This window comes from Balaenoptera musculus, chromosome 2, assembly GCF_009873245.2.
Source record: "Balaenoptera musculus isolate JJ_BM4_2016_0621 chromosome 2, mBalMus1.pri.v3, whole genome shotgun sequence".
NCBI lineage: Eukaryota > Metazoa > Chordata > Mammalia > Artiodactyla > Balaenopteridae > Balaenoptera > Balaenoptera musculus.
Window position 1 is genome coordinate 75,181,865 of NC_045786.1, and position 16,886 is coordinate 75,198,750.

The 16,886-nt window shown below is 37.3% G+C and overlaps 1 protein-coding gene across 2 annotated transcripts in view; it reads left to right on the plus strand.

Annotated features, from left to right (window-relative positions):
• The window catches only part of ADAM10 (ADAM metallopeptidase domain 10), a 110,527-nt gene extending 107,159 nt beyond the window's left edge, over positions 1–3,368 (plus strand). The window contains exon 16 of one of the 2 annotated variants that reach the window (XM_036842720.1): positions 1,124–3,368. In XM_036842720.1, coding sequence (XP_036698615.1) covers positions 1,124–1,218 — 95 coding nt within the window. In that variant the 3' untranslated portion in view covers positions 1,219–3,368. The remainder of the gene's footprint in view (positions 1–1,123) is intronic. The other variant, XM_036842721.1, reaches the window with a different exon arrangement.
• Positions 3,369–16,886: the final 13,518 nt, after the last annotated feature.

Below are 16,886 nucleotides of genomic sequence, written 5' to 3' on the forward strand. Positions count from 1 at the left end.
CCACCTGTTTCTCCCACCCCCTCCCCAAGGTAGGTGTCGCTTCCACGCTCCCCTCAGGACACCTGGGAAGTAGGTGTGGGACAACACTGTCCCAAGGCCTGAGGTAAATGGCAGTAGTTCCCTCTCCTGCCTCCCACTCACTTCTCACTGAAGCCTCTTGCCTCAGGCCAAATCCACTGCCCTACACAAAGTTGTTTAAAACTAGGGGTTTCTTATAGTTTTCTCCATTTTCCCTCAGTTGTTCCCCTATGTTTGCCTATCTTAAGGCAAGAGAGGTCAGTGGTCATGCTGGGACAGTATCTTGGTGGGAATCAGAGGAAGTTTGATTTTGATGTCATTGCTTTTTGTAAATTAGCACGTTAGCACTCTGGAACTGATGTCAGTTTCTTAGGGATTTCCAAGGGCCAAGTGACACTTTTTAGATACATTACCAATTATGGCCTCATTCAATGACATGATTCTTTTACTTAATTTCATTTTAAGCATTTTCCATCTCTTAACTGTTGTTTATTGAACCCTCACAAAAAATGTTGAGCACTTTTACATGAATTATCATATAATCCTCACAATAGACTATCTGAGTTAATTATTATCCCTGTTTTACAGACTAGTTAGTCATCTGAGTTTCAGAGAGGCTAAGTCATTTGCTCGAAGACACTCAGCAATTTCTTCCTCATGGAGTCTATCCTCAGACCCATATTAATCTAATAGTTGTAGCTGTTAAGCATTTGACATGTGGCTAGTCTCAACTGAGATGTATTGTAAATATAAAATACATACAGACTCTGAAGACTTAGTATTTAAAAAATGAAATATTTCATTAATGATTCTTTATATTGATTACATCTTGAAATGATAATATTTTGACTATATTGGGTTAAATGAAATAAAAATGTTATTAAAATTATTTTACCTGTTTCTCTTTAACTTTTTTCATTGTGGTTACCAGAAAATAGAAACTTACATATATGGCTCATATTATATTTGTTTTGGACAATGCTGATCTAGAACCTTTTTTCTTTTTCTTTTCTTCTTTTTTTTTTTTTAACTGAAATGGCAGCTTTGTTTTTAAAGATTAAAAAGCTCATGGTAAATCTCTCTCGCTTTTGTTTGTGACTCACAGGCACTTTAAAGAGGAGGAGACCTCCCCAGCCCATTCAGCAACCCCAGCGTCAGAGGCCCCGGGAGAGTTATCAGATGGGACACATGAGACGTTAACTCAGCTTTTGCCTTGGTTCTTCCTAGTGCCTACAATGGGAAAACTTCACTCCAAAGAGAAACCTATTAAATCATCATCCCCAAACTAAACCCTCACAAATAACAGTTGAAGAAAAAAAATGGCAAGAGATCATGTCCTCAGATCAGGTGGAATTACTTAAATTTTAAAGCCTGAAAATTCCAATTTGGGGGTGGGATGTGAAAAAGGAACCCAATTTTCTTATGGACAGATATTTTTAACCTAATGGCACAAAGTCTTAGAATATTATTATGTGCCCCGTGTTCCCTGTTCTTGGTTGCTGCATTTTCTTCACTTGCAGGCAAACTTGGCTCTCGATAAACTTTTATCACAAATTGAAATATATATATTTTTTTCAACTGCCAATCAAGGCTAGGAGGCTCGACCACCTCAACATTGGAGACATCACTTGCCAATGTACATACCTTGTTATATGCAGACATGTATTTCTTACGTACACTGTACTTCTGTGTGCAATTGTAAACAGAAATTGCAATATGGATGTTTCTTCGTATTATAAAATTTTTCCGCTCTTAATGAAAAATTACTGTTTAATTGACATACTCAGGATAACAGAGAATGGTGGTATTCAGTGGTCCAGGATTCTGTAATGCTTTACACAGGCAGTTTTGAAACGAGAATCAGTTTACCTTTTCCTTATGATGGAGTTGGTTCTGATATTCATTTTGTTTTATCAAATGGCTGCTAAGAGCACAAGAGTGACGATGCTGAAGAACACAGTTAAGTGCAAACTGGACATATGCAGCATACTACTACTTCAGGCTTAGGTCTGTATGTAAATGTCTGACTTCCGCTTACTTGTTTTAAACTTTCTAATTCAATTCCATTTTTGAATTGATAGGTGAAATTTTATTCATGTTTGCTAGCAGTTATGTCAGTGAAATGATTCTTTTTATTTGCAGCCTCTTATTTGTATGCTAATTACGTTTTGGTTTTGTCTGATACGGAAAAGAAAAGCTGTGTCTCTGTTTTATCAAAATATTTGAACAGCGTTTTCAGCATATCATCACTGATCATTGGTAACCACTAAAGAAGAGTGATTTGCTCAACCAGTAGTTAAAATTGTAGGTAGGCCTTCTGACATTTTTTTCCCCTAAAATATTTTAACTGCAATGAAGGTGAAACAGCACAATGTCCCATTCCAAATTTATTTTTTAAACAGGTGTAAATAATTGGCTTTTTAAAGAAAGAAGGCAAAAGCATTTAATGTATTAACAGGCTTATTGCTATGCAGGAATGGAAGGGGGCATTACAAAAAAACTTTAAGCTTGTGACATATTTATTGCTTCTGTTTTCCAGCTACATCACTTAAATTAGAAGTAAACAGCCATGATTTTCCTGGCTTCACATAGGAGTCAAATTTAGGGAAAGTTGAAAAGATTTGTGTTTGGCTTTTTTTTTTTTTTCCTTTTTTTCTTAAGAGTATAAGGTTTACACAATCATTCTCATAATGTGACGCAAGCCAGCAAGGCCAAAAATGCTAGAGAAAATAATGGGATCTCTTCCTTGTAAACTTGTACAGTATGTGGTGACTTTTTTCAAAATACAGCTTTTTGTACATGATTTAGAGACGAATTTTGTACATGAAACCCCAGATAGACTATAAATAATTCTAAACAAACAAGTAGGTAGATATATATGTAATTGCTTTTAAATCATTTAAAGGCCTTTGTTTTTGGACTGTGCAAAGGTTGGAAGTGGGTTTGCATTTCTAAAACGGTGACTTTTACTCTGCAAGAGTTATTAGTAACTTCTTGAGTGTGGTAGACTTTGGAACATGTACATTTTTTGCTTGTAATGTTATCCTGTGGTAGGGTTTTGGCAGGTACATACTGCCCTATTTTATTTTGAGTCTAAGTTAAATGTTTTCTGAAAAGAGATGCGTGCACTGAACTCTTTCCACTGCAAATCAAGATGTGGTAAAACAAAAGGATCAAGACAAATGAGCTCTAATACTACTGTCAGTTTAATGTCCACTGTGTTTTATACAGTATCTTTTTGTTCACTTTGGAAATTTTTACTAAAAAATGCAAAAAATAAAGTATTGTGCAAAGATGTAAGGTTTTTTGAAACTTGAAATGCATTAATAAATAGACTTGATGAAATCGTCTTGAAGGTTTCATACTCTTTGAACTCTGAGAACTATCAAAAGAAGCTTCCCGCAAGGCAGCTTTTCCTTACTAAATGAAAGAGATTGTTAAGCAGAAAGGGTGGTCTCTTCCCACACAAGTACAGATATCTTTATTCCTAATTAAGACTTCATGTAAAAATTTTATGATTAGATATCTCTTTCTACACACAATGAACATTTGAAAAACATTTAGTCTCAACTGCTTTACGTTATTTCTAATCAGTATTCAAAGTGCTTAAACGTGTCTGTCTTAGCAGAAGAGCTGAGCCATTTTGGAAACTGTGGTCTTATATATATATTGCAAAGTTTTGAATGCTAAGTACCTCATTTATTTTAAAAGTCTAGTTTGATGATAAGTGTATTTTAAAATTTTGAGCCACGTTTTCCTGCTTTGTCAAATTCATAGCAAATAAGAAGAGACTTGACATTTCAGTCTTACCTAGAAAAAGAATTGTAAGCCCAGAGTGGTGCCCTGCACAGAACAATCTGCCCCAAACCCAAGTTATTTCGTTATTTTTTAAATATATTGAGGCCAGCTTAAATAAGTAGTATTTGTTAAATGAGGAAAAATATGCAATACTTTTTAGTTACTTTAATTTAGAAACCTCAAAATGTATACTATGTTTAATTATGTTTGTTGATGAAACCGTCAATATTGATTCAGATGTTTGCAAATTTATTACTTTTACTTACAACTGAATATTTAAATTTTGTTTAGATTAAATCAGCAATAGAATAAATTATTACAGTTTCTGGACTAGTGTTCTCCATAGCGTCAGGCAATATCATACAGTTTTGGGAAGGACTTCTTTTAGGGAATGGCAGCTTTATCTGATCAGTCTTGTTTTCTGAGGTGTCTTCAGCAGTTTGTGCTTTGGGTACTTCATTTTTGTTATATTCACAGACTAGTGAAAATTGAAGATTTCTCCAAATTGAGCAAACTACTCTCGAGTTCTTATTTCTGTCCCTGTGGTCTGTACATTTTAAGACCTAATGATTATTATTTCTCCAAAGATGGGATTAGATTAGTGTCCTTGGCAGCTGTGCAATTGTGGGTGCTTGTGCTTGGGAAGGCTTTTAATTTCCTAAGTATTTCTAATCGAAAGTACAAGAGGGTCAGTGTAGTAAGTCCATTGCAAAACTGGACAGCCCATCTTCAGGGGTATAAGAAGTAATGTTCTTTATCCAGATTTAAAGAGTCAAGGTCTCCCAAAACTAGAGAGCAAGTTGGATATAGTTTAAAAGCAGCTGCCAGGGACAGTTCTTCTCTAGAGAAGTCACTAAAGTCGCAAGAAACTGTAGTTTCCTGAAAAGCACTTTTGACTTCTAAGTAACAAAAAGGATAATTAGTTTGCTCTACAGAGCTCAGCTTCAGTTTCAGCATTTCTGGTTTTATGTTCTTGATTAAAAACAACTTCCATTTGAATCACTTTTTCTGTTTATTACCAGTTTAGTTTTTCCACTATCATTTCTGTATCCAGCCCTTTACATTATTAGGATACAAGTGAACCCTTGTATTCTGTATTACTGTATTGTTTGTGTGTCTTAGATACATACATGTATGTACTATTTTCAGTAGAAATTCATATATTTTGTCATTGATAAGCTCTTCAGAGTATCTGTTCTCTCCTATGAAAAGCAACATGATACTAGGTAAAAATGGAGGGTTGAGCAAAATATTTATTAGCCTCTGCTCTTTCCTAAAATCTCTGCTAAAATCATAGTGATTGGGGAAAGAAAACAGCATATCCAACAAGGATAAGGAATATCGAAGAGAAGATAACAAGAACAACATTTTGGAGACTGGAAAGCAGATGGAGAAGTAGCCAAATCCTAAACCAGCCAGTGGAAACATGAGAACAGCCCAGTTTGCCTTGTTAACATTTTGGGATATAGTCTTTAAGACTTTTTTCCGTGCACCTTCCTTATTTAACAATACATTGATACTGTATCTGCATCATTTTAATGACTGTAAATATTTCATTCTATGGATGTATTATACGTTTAAAAAATTAACCAATTCCCTATTGTTTGGATATTTAGGTTTTCAGATTGTTCATTATTTTAAACAATCCTTTAAGGAAAATCCTAAGCCTATTAATAAAATAAATTCCTAAAAGTGGAATTAAAAGTGGGTTAAAGATTTTCTAGGGGCTTCCCTGGTGGCGCAGTGGTTAAGAATCTGCCTGCCAGTGCAGGGGACACGGGTTAGAGCCCTGGTCCGGGAAGATCCCACATGCGGTGGAGCAGCTAAGCCCGTGCACCACAGCTACTGAGCCTGCATGCTGCAACTACTGAAGCCCACACGCCTAGAGCCCGTGCTCCGCAACAAGAGAAGCCACCGCAGTGAGAAGTCCCGTGCCCTGCAACGAAGGGTAGCCCCCGCTCGCTACAATCAGAGAAAGCCTGTGCACAGCAATGAAGACCTAATACAGCCAAAAAAAAAAAAAAAAAGATTTTCTAAAGGTTGTTGATAAAAATTATGCTATTGTCTTCCAGATAAGATGTACCAAGTTATACTTCTACCATTAACATATAAGAATACTTCCACTGTTAGCATATTATATAGATAAGTTTTTAAAAATCTGAGAGCCCCATGGTTAAAAATTTACATGTGTGTAGCCATGTAGGATTTATTAGAAACAATGGTAGAAGGCTCCTGCTTAATTGACTTTATTAGTTGTGGACATAATCCAAATGAAAGTCAAAAATTGTGCCCTGTTCGTGGTCTCTAAATACCATTTTCTTCAAAAAAACCAGACTTCCTTGGGTAACTGGCTAATTCCAGGTATACGGAAAGAAATGTGTAAGTAGAGCCTAGAAAACAGTCATACCAGAACGCAAGGAAGCTATTAGAGGTCTGTGAAAAAAGATTCAGGAGGCCTCTTGAAGAAGTTTCCACTGGCCAAAGCTGTTTTACTCTATGAGTTAATAATGATAGTTTACAAAATCCTAGTTACCTTTGGAATATGCTCTTAAAGAAATATTCCAGCTAATAAAGAGGAGTGATACAATATCGCCATTTTACCCGACAATGATTAATGGACCCAGACAACAAGCTGCAGTGGCTGCTAACCTCACAAAGAGACAGCAGTCCAATAATTTGTGCCTCCTAATGGAGACACGTGCGCCACTTCTGAAGCAGTCCTGCCAAAAGTCCGATCTGATCCTGGTCAAGCCTCCGGGTCTAACAACCTCTGTACCAGAAACACAGGAAATAAAGGGACACGTTAAATGATACCACAAAGGATTCAATCAGCAAAACCCAGACTGGAAAACTACAGGACAAATGACCCTGTTTCTTCAACAACTGACTTGCAAGGAAAAAAGAAAAAGATGGATTAAGAGAGACTTGAGACTTATCTGCCAATACAACCTATGGATTTATTTGGATCCTGATATAAATAAACAATGAAAAATGAGGAAATAGGAAAACTAACTGGATATTTGATGATTTTAAGGATTTTTGCAATTATCTTTAGGTGTGATAATGGTATCATGGTTACATTTTTAAAAGGAGCCCTTTTAGAGACACACGCTGAAGACCTGAAAGTGAAATGATACGATGTTTAGGTTTGCTTAAAAAAAAAATTGCAGGGCTTCCCTGGTGGCACAGTGGTTGAGAATCCACCTGCTAATTCAGGGGACACGTGTTCGAGCCCTGGTCCAGGAAGATCCCACATGCCGCGGAGCAACTAAGCCTGTGCGCCACAACTGCTGAGCCTGCGCTCTAGAGCCCGTGAGCCACAACTACTGAAGCCCGTGCTCTGCAGTAAGAGAAGCCACCGCAATGAGAAGGCCGCGCACCGCAAGGAAGAGTTAACCCCTGCTCGCCGCAACTAGAGAAAGCCCGGGCGCAGCAATGAAGACACAATGCAGCCAAAAATTAAAAAAAACAAAATAAAATATATAAATTAAAAAATAAAATAAAAGGCTATACAGCCGATATTTAAAAAAAAAAAAATTGCGAGCTGCAGTTGGGTAGGGTATGGGAGTAAAGCTGAAAACGAGACTATGAGTTGGTAATTGTTGAAGCTGGGTGACGGCCCCCTGGGGACTCATTATACTGTTTTCTCTACCTGTGCTTGTATTCAACATTTTCTTTAAAATTTTTTAAAAACGTGAATTAAGTTCATATAGACGCTCATTCATTACTGTTTTTATTTTAGCAACAATTCCTGATAATGGCCTATATTCCTAATGGGTTTTTTTTTAGTGATTTTAGTGGAATTATACTTGGACCAGTCAAGCAAACATAGTTAATTATATTCTGCTCCAGTTACAATGAGTGATTAATTGATTTCAACTGCTAGGGTGAATGCTTGAAGCTATCAGTCATTCAGCAATCATGTCAAGCAGGCCATTAGATCCCTCCTTGCTCACTAGTTTTTGTGGGGCTTAACAGCTAGTTAAAGAAAATATTTATTTTCTGTTAAAACATGTCAGGGAGTATGATCAGATGATCCACGTTTAACCTGTGTGTCCTGTATTAGAATAAGTGTTAAGTAGCTCAGTACAGTAAACTAGATTCTACTCTTTCTTTTTAAAATGATAATGATCCCTGGAGGTGGAAATGTATCTTTAAAAAGATATCTTGGAAGTGTTTGTTCTCAATGTAAAGAAATTAGAATAACTTGATCTAGTGTAGATTGTCTCATATAAAATGTGTTTCCATTGTGTGAGCTTTAGACATCATTTTGAAAAGTGAAGCCTATTTGGTAATACTGAACTAATTAAACAATTTTATTCTTCATTCTCGATGTATATTTTATTTTTTTCCCCCCTGCCTTTTGGACAGTTAGCCTCTGTATTTCTGAACCCAAAAGGCCAGTTTTTATAAAGTGTCAATATATTTTGATTAATTTTTCGTTACTTTGGTTTTGTGATTGTAGTTTTTATTTTTTGCAAGTCCCTATTAGTAGGACCTCTGATTAACTTAAGTGACCTGTTAACCATTCTTTTCCCCCTTCTCCTTTGAAATCTTTTCAGAACATGTTTGGAATTCTTTGCTCCTGTGGTATGCACGTGCTGATTTGTGTGCACTGGTTGCCTCAGGTATTCGTTGGGCAGATCTGTGTTCAGCGCCTGGTTGCACCAGCACCTCTGCTGGATGATAGGAATACAGTAGTGAACGTACAGTGTCCCTGCCCTTGTGAAGCTTATGGCTGGGAGGTGAGATAGATACTAATCCAATAATCATGTGAAGACGTGTCAATAACAACCATGGTAAGTGCTGTGAGGGGGAGGCCTTGGTGGTCCCAGAGCTGATCATGCAGGGATGGGATTGAGGAAGGAGGTGGGACCTAGTCAGGAAGGATAGGGAATGTGTCCCCAAGAAAGTGATGCTTGAGCCCAAATCTGAAGGATGAAGAGAGGTTAAATAGGTCAAATAGGGTTTTTATTAACAGTGAATGGTTATATATTGGGCACTGATAGCTAGTTTTTCTTTGGGGAAAGGTAATATTTTTTGCTCTTGATTTCATTATATGTGAACCCAGCCATTCATATTCCTTTGTGTATTTTTTTAAAATAATTTTTCATTTTTGCATAAAGTATTCATTTACTGAAGAGCTGGCTTGTACTTTGGCAGATGTCTTACTTGGTTATTGTTCTTAAGGATATCGGCAAAAGTTTGAGAGTTGTGAAAGGCCCTTGGCTTTTCAGACCTTGACGTCTGTGTCATGACTATGATAAACTCAGAATCAGGACGTCTAACCTCGTACCATGCTGAGTGAGGTGTCCCTCTGATTTGCTGCTCTCTGGCATTTTGTACATTCTCTGTCATAGCGCATACCACATTGCAGTGTAATCCTGCCTCACCCAAGCCAAGCTCTTGAAAGGATCATCTATTCTCAGTGGCTTCTTCATTTCCCATTTGCTTATCAACCTGCTGCATTTTGTCCTCAGCCCCCCAGGGACTGTAATCCAAGCTCTCAGGGAGCTCGTAATCTAGTGGAAGGAAAAAACCCAACAGTCATAATGCAGAGGGATTTGTGCTGTAAACTATATAAATACAGTGTAGCTAGAAACTCAGAGGTGATGCATATGTGAGCCAAGATGACTTTCCAAAGGATATATGCTTGAGCTGAGTTTTGAAGTTTTGGTAAAAGTTTGTTCTAACTAGTGCCAAACTTACTGTCACTTTTAGAAAGGATTTAACTGCAGGGCAGTTCCTTGACTGTTTCATGCTCTGTTGTACTTCCATGCCAGTGGGCATGCTTTTCCCTCTGCTTGGATTGTCTCTTCCCTCTTGGTTCTTCCACAGGGCTGAATTTTATTGATCTCCATTTCCTTGAACTTGGCTATAGTAAGTGTTCAATAAACATTTGTATTTTAGTAAAGGGTGTGTGCTTTGCAAAATAGGCAATGAAGCTAATTTCACAAAATAATGCACAAAAGTTAGTCTCATCACAACCTTACCAACACTCATACTTGTAACTTTTAACATCTCTGATTCTAAAGCCCCTGGCGGCACAACCTCCTCCGCTCACCCCCAGAGAGAAATTTCCTTTCAAAATCTAAAAAGCAATTATACTCCAATAAAGATGTTAAAAAAAAAAAACCCCACAATATCTGTGAAGAGCGATAAAGCAAAGCACAATAAAATGAAAAAAAAAATCTAATATGCATTTGTATTTATAGAATATAAAATATACCCACCACGTTTTGCACAAATGGGAAAAGCACAGCTTAGCTTTGGAGTGTATAAGCAACAAATCATATATAACTCCTGGCAGAAGAAATGGATTAAGAAAGCTCAAATTAGAAATTAAATGGGGAGGCCCTAGCTTCTTTGTGTGTGTGGACAAGTGTTTGTTTTCTTTAGCTAAATCATCTATGGTATTTTTTATTTGACTATTTCAGAATAAAAGGTAGAAGTTAAACATTTTGTAGATGGTGTTTTCCTGCAGCAAAAGTCCAGATCAACGTTTTTCTGTAAAGTTTTCCCACAAAATTCTAGTTCCATAGGTTTTAAAATAACTATTCAGAAAAAAAAAAAATGTTGGGAGGGGATATGGATTCCAGGGTCAAATGAAAATGCTGAGTAAAAGTCAAATGGGTTTTTGTTTATTTTTATTGATTTAAAAAAAAAAAAAACGAGGTTCTTCTAAGAGCATCTAATATACTAACACTGATTTTGGTCTCTAAAAGGGTCTTATGATAATACAGAGTGCTCCCAAACTAGGAAACTCTCCTGCTAGTCCTCCCTACCTGCCCCGCGGCCCCCCCCGCCCACCCCAAGAGTTTGGGTTCTGTAGAAACATTGTGTATTGCTGCTTAGATGGTGGGTACCTTTGTAGGATCCCCAGCCAGGGACGGGTTCTCCTTACCTAAGGAGTTCTTACAAGGCTTGGAGTTTCACGTCTGTTAAAACACTTGTCAGAGGTCAGGCCGTCAGCCTACTCTTTCAGTCTTACAAGCATCCCTGCGTTCTGTGGCACTCTAAGAAACAGTGGCCTGGGAGTGTGGTTACCAACTATGTTCATCTTGTACTCCATACTTAAAAATCTTGAGTACACATTCGTAATATGGAAATATTTATTCATAAATAATGCAAATGTGTTATACTGTTACTATGTTTTAAAATATGCAAAAATTAAAAGGGATGAGTTAAAAATTAATGGAAGCTACAGTATTTCCTCCCACATTCCATTGGGTCTTTTTGCACACACCTTGGTGTGTACACAACCCACTTTGTAAACCTCTGGCTTTAGAGATAGAATCTACATATCTTCCAAATCAAGTAGCTTTCACCCTCTTCACATTCCTGGGTTAAGTATCTTTTCCAGTGGGACACTGTAGCTGCTGAAGAATGCAGGCCAGTCCTAGGTATTTACTTTTAAAGACCTCCAAGATACAGTAAGTGGAAAAAGCAGGTATTAATAAACATGTGTGGCCTTATTTGTTATGTGTGAAATTTTTGAAGTTTGTAAAAATATATAATTTATGTATAGAAAATCTCTAGATGGATACATTAAAAACTGTTAAATTATTTCTGAGCACTGGAATTAAGGGTCTTGGGAGAGGAAGAGGATTTTTTAACTTTTTATCCTTCTGTATATGAATTTTTTATGAAAGATTCTCTTTATAATAAATTTAAAAATTACTACATATGGTGTGATGTCAAATATGGTACAACACATTGTCATTGTTGATTGTTGAAGTTGGGTGATGGGAACATTGGGCTTCCTTACTACATTTCTACTTTTATGTATATTTGAATATTACTATAAATAATAATTTTAAATTAAAGAAAAATAAATGCATTGCAAAAGGAGTCTATAGAAATACACCACATAGTAACTGATTATCCTGGGAGTGGGAGAAGGAGAGTTGAAGAGTAGAACTTTGGGTACCTTCCCCCCATATGTTCTGTATTCCATGAGTGTTTATTGCTTTTAATGGGCAAACACTTAATTGAACACACACACACACACATGCAAACTGCAAAGCCCCAAGTGCAAAGAGTTTCATGTGTAGACAGGAGTATAAAATACTTGTTTGACTTGCCGATACTTGTTAGTTTCTAAGGGAATATATAAAATGAATGCATAAGCCACATAGGGCTCAGCTGTATCATAATAAGATCATGAGGCTTGTTTTATAATAGGATTCTTGAGCTTGATATATAAGAAACAAAGGTGAAGCTCCAAGGCATGGCTGAACAGGTCTGCACTGTCCCAGCTGCATCAGGGAGAGCACAGCTAGTGGTCTGCCGTTAATGATTTGCACTGTGAGCTAGTTACCAGGCTCCGTAATATGAAAGACAGTGTCTTAAAAGTAGAGTGCCTAATTATAGCTCTCACACGGGGTCCAAGGGAATTAATATATAAAGGACGTGTTCTGTTGCCAACTGCAATGCTAAGCTGCATTCGTAGACGTATAGAATCTATAAGGAGGGAAATGATGGTTCATTAACTGTGTGACCTTGTTAAAATTAGTTAAGCTCTAGGTATCTCGTCTGTGAAACAAAGATAGTAATATTAGCCACCTCAGGGGACTGTGATGAGGGTTAAATGAGAATGTAAGGCGCCTTGCACACGGTGAGCACTCAAATGCCAGCTCTTCTTGTTTTCATGTGAAAAACTGCTTATTGAGCTGAGAACATTTAGCTTGTGAGCAGGTATTCCCCGATTTTAAGTATCTTCTCCTCAAACAGCCATGTGGTTCGGGATGATTGGTCTTTGGTCAACCCCATCACCCTTGCAAGTTTAGGAATGGGCATGTAACCCAATCTGGCCAGTAAAATACGAGGGGATTTTGACTTTTCTTTCTCTGGGTGTTGTCAAGTCTTAAGTGTGCTGCCTGAGACTGCAGCCTCCAACTTGCTGTCAGCCTGACGATGAAGCCAACATCAAGGATGGCAGAGCAGAGAGAGAAAAAACAAACAAAAAAAGCTTCGTCTTACTGACATTGAAGAGCTGCTGAATCAAGCTTCCCTGAAGCCCACCCGACCTTGGGACTTCCTTTTTCGTGAGATTAAAAAAAAAAAAAAAGTTTTTAATTTAAGCCGACTTGAGTTAGCTTCTAAAAACATCATAATGACTAGAAGCTGCACCAGAGAATATTTGTGGTAGGAGTGGTGGCATTTATTCAGTCATATTTATTGAGCACTTTGGAATGCAAAACTAAACAAGAAGTGAGGAAGTTCTGAGACATGGCGAATGAGGGATAGGGGGTTCTGGAGAGATTAGCAGCTTGGACACATCGTGCATTTTTTCTACTTGCAATTTAACACACCTGCCTCTCCCGAGAAAAGCAGCTGTTGGGAGGCAGGCAATGCCTGGAATGTTGGTGAGGCTTCAGCATCCTGACAGAGGACCAGGGGGAAGGTCCCTATGAGTGTAGCTGGTCCCCCTGGTTCCCGAGGAGCTGAGCACATGGGCTGAGTTGCCTCCAATCCTGAGTTGAAGAGGTGAAAAGACTGGGAAGGGCTTCCTCCTCGGGCCTCACCAGAGGACTGGCAACCCATCTGCCGCTAAGCTGTGGCCAGGGGAGGTTGAGACCACTGTTCCTTCCACTGCTTTGGGAATGCTGCCACTTGAGATACCCCAATACATGGGACAGCGCCTCAGTGAGCAAACAAAGGAAAAGAAGCTTCCTAATGGGGCCCAGCAGCCAGGGAGAAGAATTACAAGTAGAACCCTCAGTACAGAAATAGCTGTTGGCATAGATAACTTGAACCAAAAGAATTAGGAAACTTAAGGAGATTTAAGTGCAACACACACACACACACACACACACACACTGATTTTCTGAGACCAAAAAAGATTTTGATGTAAAAGTTTCAAGAGTTGAACTGAAGGAGAAAGTGGTCATGGTTGATGTCTGAATTAGTATCCTGGAAGATAAGAGAAAGAGACACCTCAAAGCACAGTGCAAAAACACAGAGATATAAATCAGGAGAGGGATAGAAATCGAGAAGGGAATAGAGAATACAATAGAAGAGGCAATCAGTAAGATAAGAAAAGTTTCTTAGCTGAAGAGAGATTTGCACCTCACAGAGTTCCAGGAAAGACTGATGATAAAAAAGACTTCTAGGCATATTATATCTCTGAGCTACAAGAAAAGAGAAAAATCTTACAAGTTTCCCCAGAAAAGAACAGTTACTTCTAAAGAAGAAAGAATCATCCTAGCATTGGACTGCTTATTTACAACACTGTACGCTACAATATAGAAAACTGCCGACCAATGAGAGAAAAGAACTGTATGGAAATTGACCTAGGCAGACCTCCTGTACTTTCAGTTCACTCAGTCTTGCAAAATAACCCAAGAATATGTTACCAGTTTCTTTTACTTAGTTTCCAAACAAACTCAAAGTCTCCATAAGCATGGGGAAGGGCCAGGAGAATACAAAATCTTAGGAGAATGGTAAAAGGGACCATCACCCAAATCAGAGTATATCACCAGCACCTGAATACACAAAGCCCAGAGAAGCTCATCCCTCTGACTGCTGAGTGCATCTGGACTCTCCACTCTGTAAGTCTTTTCTTTTCCTGAATTGATCACATCACCATCTGCCTTGACAACTCCTCTAAAAACAGTCTGGAACTAAAAATAATAAGTGAATCTAAGCAAATCCGGGCATCAGGAATGGGTGGAAAGGAGGGAAATGTTCCAAAGGTCTCATCTGGGGAGTGGCTGTGGAACTGGTGGGGGGAGTGAATGTATGCTAAAGTTTGGAGTGGAAATGGTGGAAGAATAGAGTATTTTGGTGGGAGAAATATAGATCTGGTTTTCAAAAAATGGTAAAGAAATAGTTATCTGATCATGAGCAACAGGAAAGGGAAACTAGCAGGAAATATAATGAAAATCCACAAGAGAAGTCATGTTAACAAGATGGAAAGAGGAAATAATAATAATTTGATCAATCTGCAAAAATAAATACAATTAAAAATAAGAAATAATATACGCCAATAACTAAATAAAATAAGTTAGTGGGAGGAGTCCAATTATAATGCTTAACGTGGAGGGACTGGATTTTCCCACTAAAAGTCAGAGACACTTAGATTGAGCTGGAAATATAAATAAACCAGCTATACAACATCTAGAAGAAAAACATCTAAAACAAAATTTTAAATAAAAGAGTATAAAGAAAATAAAGGGATGGACAAAGATACCAAGCAAATATAATAAAAAAGAAAATAGAAATAGCAAAGTTAATAGTAGACAAGGAGGAATTTAAAATTTAAAAGTGTCTGGAGTAGCCTACTTATAAATTAAGGAATAGTTCTTGGATAACTTTTAGAGCAAAGAGGAAAATAGAACTAAAACTGTAAACTATCTAGAAAGCAGTAAAAAAGGGCATGCTTTCTATCAAAATCTGTACTCAGAGGAAAATTTATAAACATACACACCATTATCATTAAAGAAGAATATCTAAAAATAAAAGTACTTGTTTTTCTATGCAGCAAGTTCTTTGAAAAGAACAAAATTAAGCAAAAGAAAATATGAAGAAGGATTTAACATAAACAGAATTGGGACTATGGAGAGGCAGGTGAGCTGCCCAGGGCACAAAATTCAAGAAGACAAGGTCATGCAAGTGCCAACCCTGGCATCCTGGGCACCGCACTCATAAAGGAGAGCTCACTCTCAGGGTCACACAAGTGAGGGCTGCCACTTGCATCATTTGCCTCCTTGGGTTTTGTGATGGAGGTGCCTTGCTTGCCTCACTCTAGACCTGGTCTTGACTATAAAAGTAAAAGCTTCCTTCTTAGGGAGGAAAAAAAGCATTGTCCTGTCTCCCTCCCTCCCTCCCTCCCTTCCTCCCTTCCTTTCCTCCTTCTTTACTCTCTTTCTTTTTTTCTCTCTTTCTCTAAACTCATAATAACCCAGGTGTAATTTATGCTTGTTATCGTGATCTTTTAATTTTACTAATTTTATTCCAGCCTAGAAGACAGTAGAGTCATAAAAGATCTCACAGAAATAACTTATTATATTCCATTAAATGTTTCCTTTTAGAAACTCTTTTTATTTTTTATTTTTTAAAGTGCATTAGATTCCTTACCTTACTTTATATTCCTAAATCAATGGGCCTATTTTATGGGCCTACACATATCTCATTGTATGTCATTGTTAATAAATACAAAATAGTAATAAGACTCATTGTACATCTTATTCCATTTAGAATTGAGAGTATAAGGTAGAAAACGAACACATGGGCTGCTCAAAGAGCATCAGCCATGCTATGAATGAATGCCCCAATCCCCCAGGAATTGTAAGAACTTAGAATTATTCCAAATGTACTTCCTGAAAATATAGTGTTTAAATATACTCTTAAGCAGAGTATCTCTAGAAATTGGGAGAAATATTACCATTCTCCAACATAGTTTCTCCTGACAGTTAACTAAACTTTTTCACTTTATAGGCTATTGGTTCCACCCCCCTCACCCGCCTTTGGTGGATTGTATCTACTTTTAATGTTGGACAGAGCACTACATAGCATTCCTGTGGCTTAATCTTATTTCCCATGAAAAATGTGTGTGCTTGCTTAGTTACCTCAGGTAGAACTATTAAAATTTCAGTTTAGTTTGGGATTTTTCCTGTGCTTTAATGTTATGCCTTCATTTACTCATTATCATGAGTAACTTTGTACCTCTCTTGCTTGAAGGTATTTCACAAAAATAATTTAAATAAATGTTATATGCAATAAACAAGTAAAAGCTGAAAACCTAAGAATACTATATGTAAAAGCACAACGACCAGATGCTTTCACAGCTGAATTTTTCTCTAATTAAAAAAATTATAAAGATCATCACTATATTATCTAAACTATTCAAGGCCATAGATGAAAGCTATAGAGTATCAAAGGATGAAAATGATAGCACCAAAAAAAGTGAACATCAGTTTCAGTTATGAGAATAAAGGTAAAAATCTAATTAAATTTTAGCAAGTAAAATCCAGTAATGTTATGAAAAAAATACATTATAACCAAGGAGGGTTTATTCCAAGAATGCAAGTGTGAGTCAGTATCAGGAAATCTATCAGCATAATTAA